Genomic DNA, 11,595 nt, shown 5'->3' on the forward strand with positions numbered 1-11,595 from the left:
CTGACCAGGAAACGATAATATAAAATATTCCCCGCGATGGTTCCACCACATTCAGTAAGTGGAAAGAGGCGATAAATCAAGGGAGAAACTGATTATAGTAACTATGCATCTACAGGATCCGATCAGCTGAACTTGCCCCTTTGAGACGCATTTACCTTTATCCTCGGATAAGCGATGCCGCCTGACGAAACGACATGCTCTTCCATCGATGAAGGTCGACGAAAAGCATTCTCACAATGGTTCAGTACTGCATCTTTTGAAGCATTTGCGAAAGGTGTATCCTCATGCAACGACCGTGAGTTGGGACGGCGGGTTTGGACTCTTTTAGTTGACAGTGGGGTTTACGAAGAGGTATCTTCTGCAACAAACAGTACGTTATGCAGCAGGCTGACCACTAGAGCTATAGGGATTTGAATATTCTGCATGGAGAACCGAGGCATCATCTCAATTCAAGAGCAAAGCAGGCTCTGGCGATCTCATCGTTCTTTCGGGGACTCCGCGAGTCGGACAAGGACGCCCTCTACCACTGGGATCAATAACCCGTGTATGCAACGAAGATGTCATACACCCGCCTATGGACTGCATTTATGTTTCCAGCGCAACAAAGAAAAAATGAATATATGACAACTATGGCTAGGGAGTGAATGCGGCGATTCGATTAGGGAAGCGTTGGAAAGTCTATATCACTTGGCATGACTGCGTGATCGAATCTTGCACATACTGATTCTCTTCATTTGTTGTTGCTAGACAGTGAATTGCGTTTGGTAGGTTATGTCGGAATCAGGCTGTTGTCGTGATTGTTCAAACTGGTCTAGAAGATCATGCAGCATGTAATGCGACCGAAGGGATGTGTCAACTCTCTGGGGCTCGGCATCGATATGCGGGCCTTCTTGTTCCTCAAATAGCAATGAAGACAACATATTATGAGAGCAGAGTGATGTGTCAACGACTTGCGGCTCACCGACCCCTGCATATTGAGCACCTTGGCCAGCCGTAGAATACTGTGACGGATATCCGCCAACGAAACTTTGGTTCGATGGAGTGAATTGAGAATGTAGCTCCTGAGAGCCATCGCTCGTTGCCAAATTGCCATGCAATCCGTTAGCCACGCCAGTCCTTCCTATCGGTGGAAGAATCACTTCATCACAGACTGCTGCATTCGAGACATTGAGCATTTCGCTGATCGCGGACCCCCGAATTCCACTGGAGGTGGGCAAATCCCGTTCGAGAGATCCTATGGCAGCTCGTCGAAAGTGTAGGGGAGATTGATGGTCTGTAAAGCTTGGTGATGGTTCTAATTGGAGGATAGCAGGAGATATTGTTTGTCTGACAATGCCCACTTGACCTCCTGGTCTGTAGTGATCATTCATCATTGTCGATGACCTACGTGAGTCATCTTGGTGAATTTGGGGGAGCGAACATGCTGTCTGACGCCCGTGGACTGTATATTGCGGATCTGGACTAACAAGCCGCAGTCGATGGTCACATGTCACTTGATGTGGGAAACCCTCAGGGTTTGGATTCCTGCTCAGGGAAGCTCTCTCCTGGTCTGTGGGAGTCAGTATCATGTTGATGGATCTCATTGCCCGGAAGGCTCACCCGATAGATTTGGAATGGAACGATTGGGATCTTCCTCAGAGGTTGTCTGTAGTTGTACATTGGCCGACAGAATTGGATTGAGAGACGGGCCGTCTAGATTTAAATTGGTCCCGCTGCCAACGCGACGTCTTTTCCGCGCTTCGTGCAATAAGTCTCTTGCGGGCTGCGAGTCCCTTTCCGTTTGGGATTCAACCCCAAAGTCAGCTTGCCTGTCCAGGGAAAACTGATGCACGGGAAAGAAGAGCCTTTGTCTTTCCAGTTCATCTATGGCATCTGAACCAAATGGATCTAGGTACCATTTTGCAAACGATTCTAGAGCAATATCAAAATTGCAGTGTAGAACATTACACACGTCGGAGAGTCTAGGCTAACTGTAAGTAAAAAGCGACAAGCGAAACGGTTCGTAGACGTACTGGACACTTTTGCCAAATATGCATTTGATGATGCACGGAACAGAGAGATGGTTTGAGTGCAAACTCTCTGGGCTTTTCTTATATTGGTCTTCTTTCAGACGGGTGGTAAATATGGGTATCGATTTGGTTGCTTTCGCCTAGTACCTCAATGAAGTAAAGGTCGGGGTAACTATATTCATTTGTCAGCTCCGTATGAACCCAATTGGCAAGGAAGCCTGACAGTAAAACAATATATCACCACTTCTGATATCCCAACCGCTCTCAGTTTGAAGGCGGTCAATTGCCTCGACCCCCTAAGCCGCACTATGCCGAAGTTCCTGAAGATGGTTGGCTCCGCCTTTTGAAATATATCTCATCATCTTGTTCACCGAATTTGGATCCACACCAAGACAACACGCAACATGGCAAAGCGCACTTAATAAGAAATTCTGGTAGGATGACATCAATCTCGCCCACTTCGCATTGTTGGCGCATTTTTGTGCGAGCGAAGCAAAAGCCCCAAGAGTTTGGATGATGTCTGAATGCCGAGAAGGGATAGCTGATGTTGGGGAATCACTGTCTCGTAGGCAACCTTCGCTTTGGAATAATGAATCCAAAACGGAAATTCGAGGGAAAGAGGAAGATACGGCTCTAGACCACTTTTCTGCGCAAGGAATCTTGTTGATGAAACTTTCTAATGGCTTCATCCACGTATCTTCCGATCGAGATGAACCTGATAGCGAAACCCTTTTACGCTGAGTCACTGAAAGGGTTTGGGAGCTGGGAGGCTGGAGAAGATGGGATGGTGTGGTTTCGAGTGGAATTTGAGATCGCACGAGGACATGCTGTGGGATGTAAGGCGTCTATTCTCTCAGTATCCGCTGAAGGTGATAAATGTGCCTCTCCAAACCGGCGACGTAGTGGATAGCATTGCTGGATTCTATCTTATGGACAAACGAAGCCATTCAAAGATGATAGTACGATGTAGAATAGATGATTTAGTCCTCTGAGGAGATAGCGGGGAAGGAGAGTCAATACAAAATCTACTAACAAGAATGATTGGGCGCGACAGGGGTATGGGTTCCTAACCCATACCCCTGTCGCGCCCAATCAATTGCGGCGCAGTATATGCCCACCGCATGAGCTCACATGCGCATTAGCAACGTCAGAGAAGCGAAAAATAGACTTAAAATACGTGGACGGAGTATGATACTAGCGCCTTCGGACTTTCGAGACCGCCCAAAAGAATGGATCAAAGAGAGCCCACTAATTATTTCGCACAATATCTCGGGCATCGCTCAAATTTTTAGAAGGCTGTTTCTCATTAATTTTGAAATTTTGGTTGAAACTAACTTTCACTGTCCTAGACCTGTAATCAGTGGCATATGCAAAAGAAATGACAAGTCTGCTGGATCATTATGATATAAACTACTGTTTCTCAGGTTTATCCGAATCATTGACCAGGATTTCACGATTGCAAGACCATGGTCTGCTTGAGCCTATATAGAGTTCGTTGGGTTTTTTCGAACTGCATATCTTCTTTTTTCTTTTCCCCGGGCAACTCGCGCGAAACGCATTTATTTGGAGGCCCAGATCCCAATCGAAGTAACATGCATGAATCCACGAAAGGCACCGAGCCCGATAATGGTGTTTCTACCAGAGATTCAGCGCCGATTCGCTTGCACGTAAGCTGCCCTTCCCCCCACATTGACCACCGAGACCTAACCCAACAAGACTGTGCGGATTTTGTTTTCTCACGATATAACTCAACTTATGAAAGACATCAAGAGAAATGGCCTCGACGATGTGGTTGTTGATGCCGTTCCTCTCCAAGAGCTTGGTGCTCAGCATCAAGCCCAGGACGAGCATGGCTGTACAAAGAATGCATTTCTAGTGGATCTTGCGGTGCTTGAGTCTGGTATTTTACGGGTTCGGAGGAAATATGGGATTATAAAATTCATTCCCTTAAGCAGCGATGACCCAATTGTCTTGCAACAACCGGCAACGGACCCTGACTTGAAGAAAGCTCTTTGTTACCAGCACCTACACTCAAAATACCTGCAGGAGTATGAAAAAAGGCGAGACTTGGCAGCTATTTTGGGATATGAGATACACGAGGGTTTGAACGACTGGTATAATGACTCTCTCCAAGACATTGGTAACAGCCTAGAAAAACTCGGATACATTTGATCAACCCACGTATAATTCAATTCATGTTTTGCACCTGCACTGATCACTTGATGGGGCTCAATTTCAGACAAGCAAAAAGTCAAAGTTTGAAGGGGCCGTTTCGCACATAAACCTTTGGGATCTATCTTGAAGTATTCGCCTCACTCCAATATCGTGAGGTTGTCTCAAAAAAATAATCAAGTCCTGCCCCACTTCTGAAGATGAAGCACCAAAATGCCAAGTTATCAGCGCTAGCATCAAAATAGTACTATAACCAAGGTCGTGTAGGACATTCTCCACTAAGACGCATAAATCGTTTTCGAGAGAGGTGTTTCCATCGGGGCATAGTTCCTGGGACCTTCTGCTTCTCAAAGTCTTGCAGGCATCTAGCAGTATCCTCGCGTCTTGGCTGGGAGTTTCCGAGGGCGTCCATTCCCTGAGATACGGAGATTCAATTCTCAACAAGAGCATTGCCTTCAAAGAAATTTCTGCCGGCCCGTATAGGAATTGGACGGGAATCGCGGCAGGCTTCTAAGGTGAGCATATCATCGTCACAAGCGAGAGGCGCGGGTACTTACCATGGCTAAATCTTTGGTAATGACCAGGCGCAGTTGATGGCCACCTGGGACAGTAGAAATATGCCCCTTTATAGCCTCCTGGTTTGAATAAAGAAGCACCAGCTTAAGCTCGAAACCTCTCCATTGATGATGTTACCACATACTCGTCTACATGATTTGAATCTGTTTGACAAATTGGTTCCATGAAGTGCTTGTCATCTATCTCGCTTCGATTGCTTCTACAAAGCTACACACACAAGCTTTTTTTTTTGTTTGGACCGAAAATCGAGTGGAAAATAAATGAGGACCTAGAGCAAACGACCTTAATTGCTGCCGGCCCCTATAGGCTGACTAAACCTGCTGTAAATGAGCCGGAAAATACTAAATCCTCAAAAGGCCTCTCTACCAGTTCGTAATCCAACGGCCGGTTATCACGCGTGAGGCACTAAAATAATCAACGACCTATTCTGTCAGCGGGTATTGTACATAATGGTTTTGAGGAAAGAAAGAATTAATTCCAATCACCCTAAATCTCGCGGCGTTGCCTAGACCTGTCGTCCACCGACAGCTTGAATATATATAGTTCTCCTCGCTCTGCACCTATAGTTCCCCAAACAACTTTATTTTTCATTTACTCTATAAGGCCTCTTCCTCGAGCCCTATAATTTAGCAAAATCTCTCAACACAAAACAGGCTTGCCGGAATGCCCTCACTTTCATTCTTCAACATTGGAATTATCGATGTTAACCCAGAATTTAACCCATCTGGCGTCCCAATGGCCAACCTAAGCCGTGCTTTCTTCATTTGTTGGCAAGAATACTCTACCGAAGGCATACCACTGTGAGTCTCACCCCGCTAGCGCCATAACTTATTTATCTGACGAAAGCGCAAGAGACGAAGAGACTACCACTGGGGTGGAATTTCGAGGAGGGTCACTCACTCCCCTTGGTCGTTTCATTCCTGCTATATTGCAGAATCGGCTGGTTATCCGTAATATCCAGAATGATCCGCGCATTGGAGGGCTGAAGCTTGTCGTACCTTTAATACTAGATTTCTATAGTAAATATACATACGTAATATAGACGTCCGCCTAGTTAAATTAAAGGTTACCCTTAGAATAGGTCGTGGAGACGGCCACGTGATATCACGTGATCCCTTTAGCTAAAAGGTTAACTACTATTCCAACTAAGGTTAGATAGGCAGCGTTATTATTTTTAGTAGAAAATACCTTTAAATACCGTTTAAATACCGTTTAAATACCTAGCTTTAGAAAAGAATACTACTAAATGCGGTATTTAACTTAGAATACGTATTTTGAAAAATAATACCGATTCCTTATAATACCGTGTTTACTCGATTGTTGTAGGAATCTGTAGTATAATGAAATACCGAATTACAACGGTCGCAATACGGGATTTAAACGGTATTTCGGATCATAGGATCTCCCAGATGGCAGCTAGGCCCGGTTGTACTACCCCATATTAGTCAGCGTATTTGTGGTTGGACTGCCGTGGTCACATGCACTGCTTCTTCAAAGATAAACCCCACTCCCACGATCTCGTCCAAGTATCGAGCGCACGCCAGCATAACTATCGATACCATTTCTAACAGAATCCGAAAAACTCGATTTGTCAATGTGCATGAAAAGGTTTACAGGCGGCCGATTAAGCCCATAGCCCAAAGACAAACAGTTGAGGAGGCTGGTATCGTCAATCTCCAACGCTAGGTAGCCGCCGTGGATGTGATTGGCCAGGGGGACTCGAACCATTCACGTGCTGGCATGTCCAAGGGGAAACCGACAGGCTGATACGATTTCCGAAAACTCAACTTGACCAACACCTCAAATTCACACAAATTGGACTGAAAGCGAACGCTGACTTCAACGATGGAAGGCGACTATTGCGGCCTACCGACTCCGGCCCCTGAGCCCAATGTTACGGCACTCGCGGCTCCAAGTGAGAAGCCGAGCAGTTGCCAGGATTCTTGCTGCGATAGCGACGACACTGAGCACACCCCGGCCCCGGGTCAGAAAACGCCCGCCCCGGAAAAACTGGATGATTGCTGCTCTCCTGAAAAATGTGCGGACAACAAATCCGAGAATCATACCGACGCGCCTGACTGCTGCCGTGGCAAAGTCAGCCCATGCTGCGACACGTCTTGCCTTGACCGCTTGGCTATGCGGGAATGCGAGATGAGTGCTATGGCTGCCCCCGGCCCAAACAGTCAGCCAAACAGTGAGTGTCCGCCCTTTGAGAATGGCATTCAAAGATTGCTAACTCCCTTTCAGCTTGCGGTGGAGCTACCGACCACAAGGCATGCAACCAACATAGTCTCTCTGCCCTCGACCGCTACGGCGCTACTCTACAGGCTCTGGGATGTATCTGCCGCGCTCTTATTGCTCTTGGCCAGGAAACCTGCTGTGAAATTCGCGACCGACAGTCACTGGACGGGAAGCAGTGCTCTAAGAAGTCGTCTGCTCGCTCCTTTCGCATTTCACTGAATTCCTGCAGCAACGGCTCAGTCACCAAGGACCAGGCCGCGCAGAACCGTTCTCGCCTGCGAAGGGGCTCTCGTGAAAGCACCAGGTCTGTCGAGAAGGCGTCCGCCCATGCCTGTGTTGTCGCTTTGTGTTCGAAGGACAAGCCCGCCAAAGAGCCTCCTGTCAAAAGCAAGTGCCCGGAGCCGTGCTGCTCTGAGGACACTCCCACCACGGCTCCATTAGTTAAGGATAACTGTGCCAAGTCTTGCTACTCCCTCGAAAAGCCCGATGTCAGCTGCCCCGGATCTTGCTGTCCCAGAGACCAGCGTGTCAAAGACAATAACACCAAGAGCGTTTATGCGGACCTATGCTGTTCGAAGGTCGGATCCGTTGTTGAACCTCTAACTAGTGGGTGTGCAGGGTCTTTTTGTGGAACAGCTAAGAACACGATTAGCAAACAGCTACCTAACGCCGCCTCCTCTGGCTCTTGCTGTAAGCCACCGAAGCAGGATATCGTTAGTTGCGCAGATTCTCGCTGCACAGAAAAGCAGCCGGCCAACCCCCAAGGCTCTTGCACTGATGCTTGCTGCTCTTCTGCTGTGCCCGACCCTGGTTTAGAGATTGAGGAAGCCTCGATTCAGGCTATCACCGACATAGAGAATCAGAGTACCGGCAAGGAACATGTTGTCCTCAGCATTTCTGGCATGACTTGTACTGGTTGCGAGACAAAGCTTAGCCGAACCTTGGATACTCTCCCCGCCGTCAAAGACCTGAAAACCAGTCTGGTTCTCTCACGAGCCGAGTTCAACATTGATCTGCGCCTTAGCTCAGTTGAGGAAGTCATGAAACATCTGGAGCGAACCACTGAATTTAAGTGCAAAAGAGTCCAGAACCAGGGATCTAGCCTAGATCTTATTGTCCCTGATGAGCCCTCGAATTTCATTAGTCAGACGTGGCCGGACGGAGTTCTCGACATGGCACCTGTAGACAAGCAGACTGTGCGAGTTGCGTTTGATCCGAATATCGTGGGAGCTCGAGAACTCTCCAAGATTTGGGGTCCGCCAATTGAACTTGCTCCTCCACGTGGCGACCCTTCGCTGGAGGCTGGCAGCAAGCATGTTCGTCATGTCGGATACATGACGCTTCTCTCCGCTGTCTTAACGATTCCGGTCCTAGTCATGGCATGGGCTTCGCTTCCTGACGGGGAGGTGGCATATTCATCGGCTTCACTCACATTGGCCACGATTGTTCAAGTTGTCATAGCAGGGCCTTTCTATCCTAAGGCCCTGAAGGCTCTCATTTTCTCGAGGGTTATCGAGATGGACCTCTTGATCGTCTTGAGCACCAGTGCTGCCTACATATTCTCGGTGGTCTCCTTTGGGTACCTCATTGCAGAGCAGCCCCTTTCGACTGGTCAATTCTTTGAAACGAGCACTCTCTTAGTCACCTTGATCATGGTTGGTCGATGGGTTGCCGCTCTCGCTCGTCAGAGAGCTGTTGAATCTATTTCTATCCGGTCACTTCAGGCATCGACGGCTATCCTTGTCGACCAAAAGAGCGGAACGGAACGTGAGATTGACGCCCGACTTCTTCAATACGGCGACACCTTCAAAGTTCTCCCTGACACCAGAATCCCGACAGACGGCACTGTCATCAATGGGTCGTCTGAGGTTGACGAGTCTATGCTCACTGGTGAATCTAGACCAGTAGAGAAATATCCCAAGTCTGTGGTGGTTGCTGGGTCTGTCAATGGCTCTGGAGTTATGACTGTTCGACTGAACCGCTTGCCTAGCGATAACACTATCAATGCCATTGCTGCGATGGTCGATGAGGCCAAACTGTCGAAACCTAAGCTGCAGGATCTCGCAGACCGGGTAGCGTCCTACTTCGTCCCGGTTGTGCTGGCATTGACAATCATCACGTTCGTCATCTGGGTTGCAGTAGGCATGACTGTTCGTGGATATGATGGATCCGAAGCTACAATTCAGGCCATCACCTATGCCATTACTGTCCTCATTGTTTCTTGCCCCTGCGCCATTGGACTGGCTGTTCCTATGGTCATTGTGATTGCCAGCGGAGTCGCGGCGGAAAGAGGTATCATCTTCAAGTCATCAGATGCTATTGAAGTGGCTCATAAGACGTCGCACGTCGTGTTTGACAAGACTGGGACCTTGACTCGGGGAAAGCTTTCTGTCGTAACGACGGAGTGCGCCAACGTGGACAAGCTCCCGCTTCTTCTAGGCCTCATCGAGAACAACCGACATCCAGTCTCAGTTTCTGTGGCTGCTCACCTCAAGGATGCCGGAGTTACGGCTTCGACTGTTCCTGAGCCCAAGAGCCTTACTGGCAAAGGTGTTGAAACCACCTTTGGTGGCCGGAAACTTCGAGCAGGCAATTCTCGCTGGCTGAATTTATCGGAAAATGAAGTTGTTCAGCCAATGCTTGCTCAAGGGTACACTGTCTTCTGCTTTACTATCGACAATGCGTTACAGGCGGTCTATGGTCTTGAAGATGAGCTTCGACCTGACGCTGCGGGAACGATTGAGACCTTACACAGGCGTGGCGTCTCGGTACATGTCGTTTCTGGCGACGATGACGGAGCTGTTCGGTCTTTGGCGTCCAAGCTTAGCATTCCTGGCGGTCAAGTGCGTTCTCGAAGCTCGCCCGCCGACAAGAAGGACTATATCCAGACACTCCTCCGTACTCGCATAGATCGTAAGGAACCGGTTGTTGTTTTCTGCGGTGACGGCACGAACGATGCTGTTGCTCTCGCACAGGCTACGATTGGCGTCCACATGAACGAAGGCACAGATGTCGCGCAATCCGCCGCGGACGTGGTTCTCATGCGGCCTTTTCTGGCTGGTATCCCCACCATGATGGACGCCAGTCGGAAATCTGTCAACCGCATCAAGTTCAACTTTATATGGAGCTTCGTATACAATACCTTTGCAGTCCTTCTCGCTGCGGGTGCTTTTGTCAATGCCAGAATTCCCCCAGAGTTTGCGGGACTGGGAGAGTTGGTGAGTGTGTTGCCAGTCATTGCTGCTGCGCTGCTTCTGCGCTGGTCGAAGTTCTAGGCACAGAGCACCATTATTGCACGAGTGACCACCACTGAAGTCCCACAAACTCTCGTTTATGCCTAACTGGAATCGTCGCTTTGAAGATGGAACGCGACATCTGTCATATTCAGTTTCGAATCGCAATCGCAGAATGCTGCAATCCTGTCGTTATCGATAATCTGCCTCATGTTAGAGAAGACTCCTCCAAGGAAGCCTCAACTCAATCCGTTCCATTCTCAGCTTCATTCTCACCGCTGAAGAAGTAATTATATAACTATTTTGTATTCTCGCTGGAACGACGCTGTCACTACTTCGGCCACGTTGGGTTTGATTAGTCTCTTCTTACAGTACAGCGTATGCGTGTGAACGCAGGAGACGGCAGAATCATAGAAAGTACGGGCCCAACTTGCAGGAATGGCTAGAAGAAGTGTACTTTGATGGCCCACGGAGTCCCGATCTCACCAGAGAAGATATCACGAGGCTGGGGCAAATCATCGGAAAGTTATTGCAGTTTGAACCGTCAGCAAGGGCGTCAGCTAGACAAGTTCTAGATGACCCTTGGTTTAATGAGTAAATGGCCCACGACAAGCGGTCTGTTCTGTGGAGAGTCTGCGCGGGAAATCGATTTCAACCAAGGCTGCATCTAGGACCTTTCTAATATTTCTTCAATCTTCAAGCCTGCGTGTCGAAAATGACCTTTAGCGCTTTCTTCTTTTGCACCGACAATATCAATACACCATGCGAGGAAGGCATCAAATCCTTGATCAGGATCTGCTTCATAGTAGCCCCAGTTACGTTTAATGAAAGCTTTTAGCTCAGCGAAAACTCCTCAATTGGAAGGTGGGTTTTAGACGCTCTTTGACCTATATTATATCAAAATAGATTGTTTATACCATATAACTGAAGAAGGAGTACTGGAAGACGAGTCGAAAAATACATTGTAGACATTATCACAAGCTATCCTGCTTGATCCGTATGATCACTAATAGATTAATCTTCAAGATGTGCGGTCCAATTGAGTTCATACATTCCAGGAATTATTTGTTAATTCCGAAGCCCTCATGCTCCTGGAATTCATGATCCATCAGCGCTGATCTCACTAAACGCACTAAAGCTCGGAAAGCCCCCTCCTCGTTCCCCGGAGCTATATTACCCAATCCCGGGAACTATAGGTCCTCTAGGAACGATAAGTCTGATTCCTAGGAGCGACCAAGAGCGTGCCTAGGAGCTATGTGACGGTTCATGGGTGCTTGGGTTTTACCACTACGCCATCTGGCCAAAAAGGCACAATGTTTGGTCAGCGACCAAACACCCAAGCTACTATATATGCTCGATCTCTG

At 48.1% G+C, this 11,595-nt stretch overlaps 4 protein-coding genes across 4 annotated transcripts; 3 read left to right on the top strand and 1 right to left on the bottom strand.

Annotated features, from left to right (window-relative positions):
* Positions 1-743: 743 nt before the first annotated feature.
* N7525_009121 (uncharacterized protein) lies at positions 744-1,373 on the bottom strand (the record flags this gene model as incomplete). Its single annotated transcript, XM_061214601.1, has 1 exon — positions 744-1,373. One exon carries the CDS (start codon positions 1,371-1,373, stop codon positions 744-746), a length of 630 nt encoding a protein of 209 aa, XP_061069032.1.
* A 2,228-nt stretch (positions 1,374-3,601) lies between these two features.
* On the top strand, positions 3,602-4,181 carry N7525_009122 (uncharacterized protein; the record flags this gene model as incomplete). Its single annotated transcript, XM_002560329.1, has 2 exons — positions 3,602-3,676; positions 3,726-4,181. The coding sequence occupies 2 exons, from the start codon at positions 3,602-3,604 to the stop codon at positions 4,179-4,181; spliced, it is 531 nt and encodes a 176-aa protein (XP_002560375.1).
* A 1,239-nt stretch (positions 4,182-5,420) lies between these two features.
* Positions 5,421-5,811, top strand: N7525_009123 (uncharacterized protein; the record flags this gene model as incomplete). Its single annotated transcript, XM_061214602.1, has 3 exons — positions 5,421-5,557; positions 5,610-5,751; positions 5,800-5,811. 3 exons carry the CDS (start codon positions 5,421-5,423, stop codon positions 5,809-5,811), a joined length of 291 nt encoding a protein of 96 aa, XP_061069033.1.
* Positions 5,812-6,602: 791 nt separating this feature from the next.
* Positions 6,603-10,273, top strand: N7525_009124 (cation-transporting P-type ATPase PCA1; the record flags this gene model as incomplete). The annotated part of the gene is made up of 2 exons (XM_061214603.1): positions 6,603-6,951; positions 7,005-10,273. 2 exons carry the CDS (start codon positions 6,603-6,605, stop codon positions 10,271-10,273), a joined length of 3,618 nt encoding a protein of 1,205 aa, XP_061069034.1.
* Between the last annotated feature and the right edge of the window lie 1,322 nt (positions 10,274-11,595).

Source organism: Penicillium rubens (assembly GCF_028828025.1).
Source record: "Penicillium rubens strain IBT 27055 chromosome Unknown utg000003l_segment0_segment0, whole genome shotgun sequence".
NCBI classification, from domain to species: Eukaryota; Fungi; Ascomycota; class Eurotiomycetes; order Eurotiales; family Aspergillaceae; genus Penicillium; species Penicillium rubens.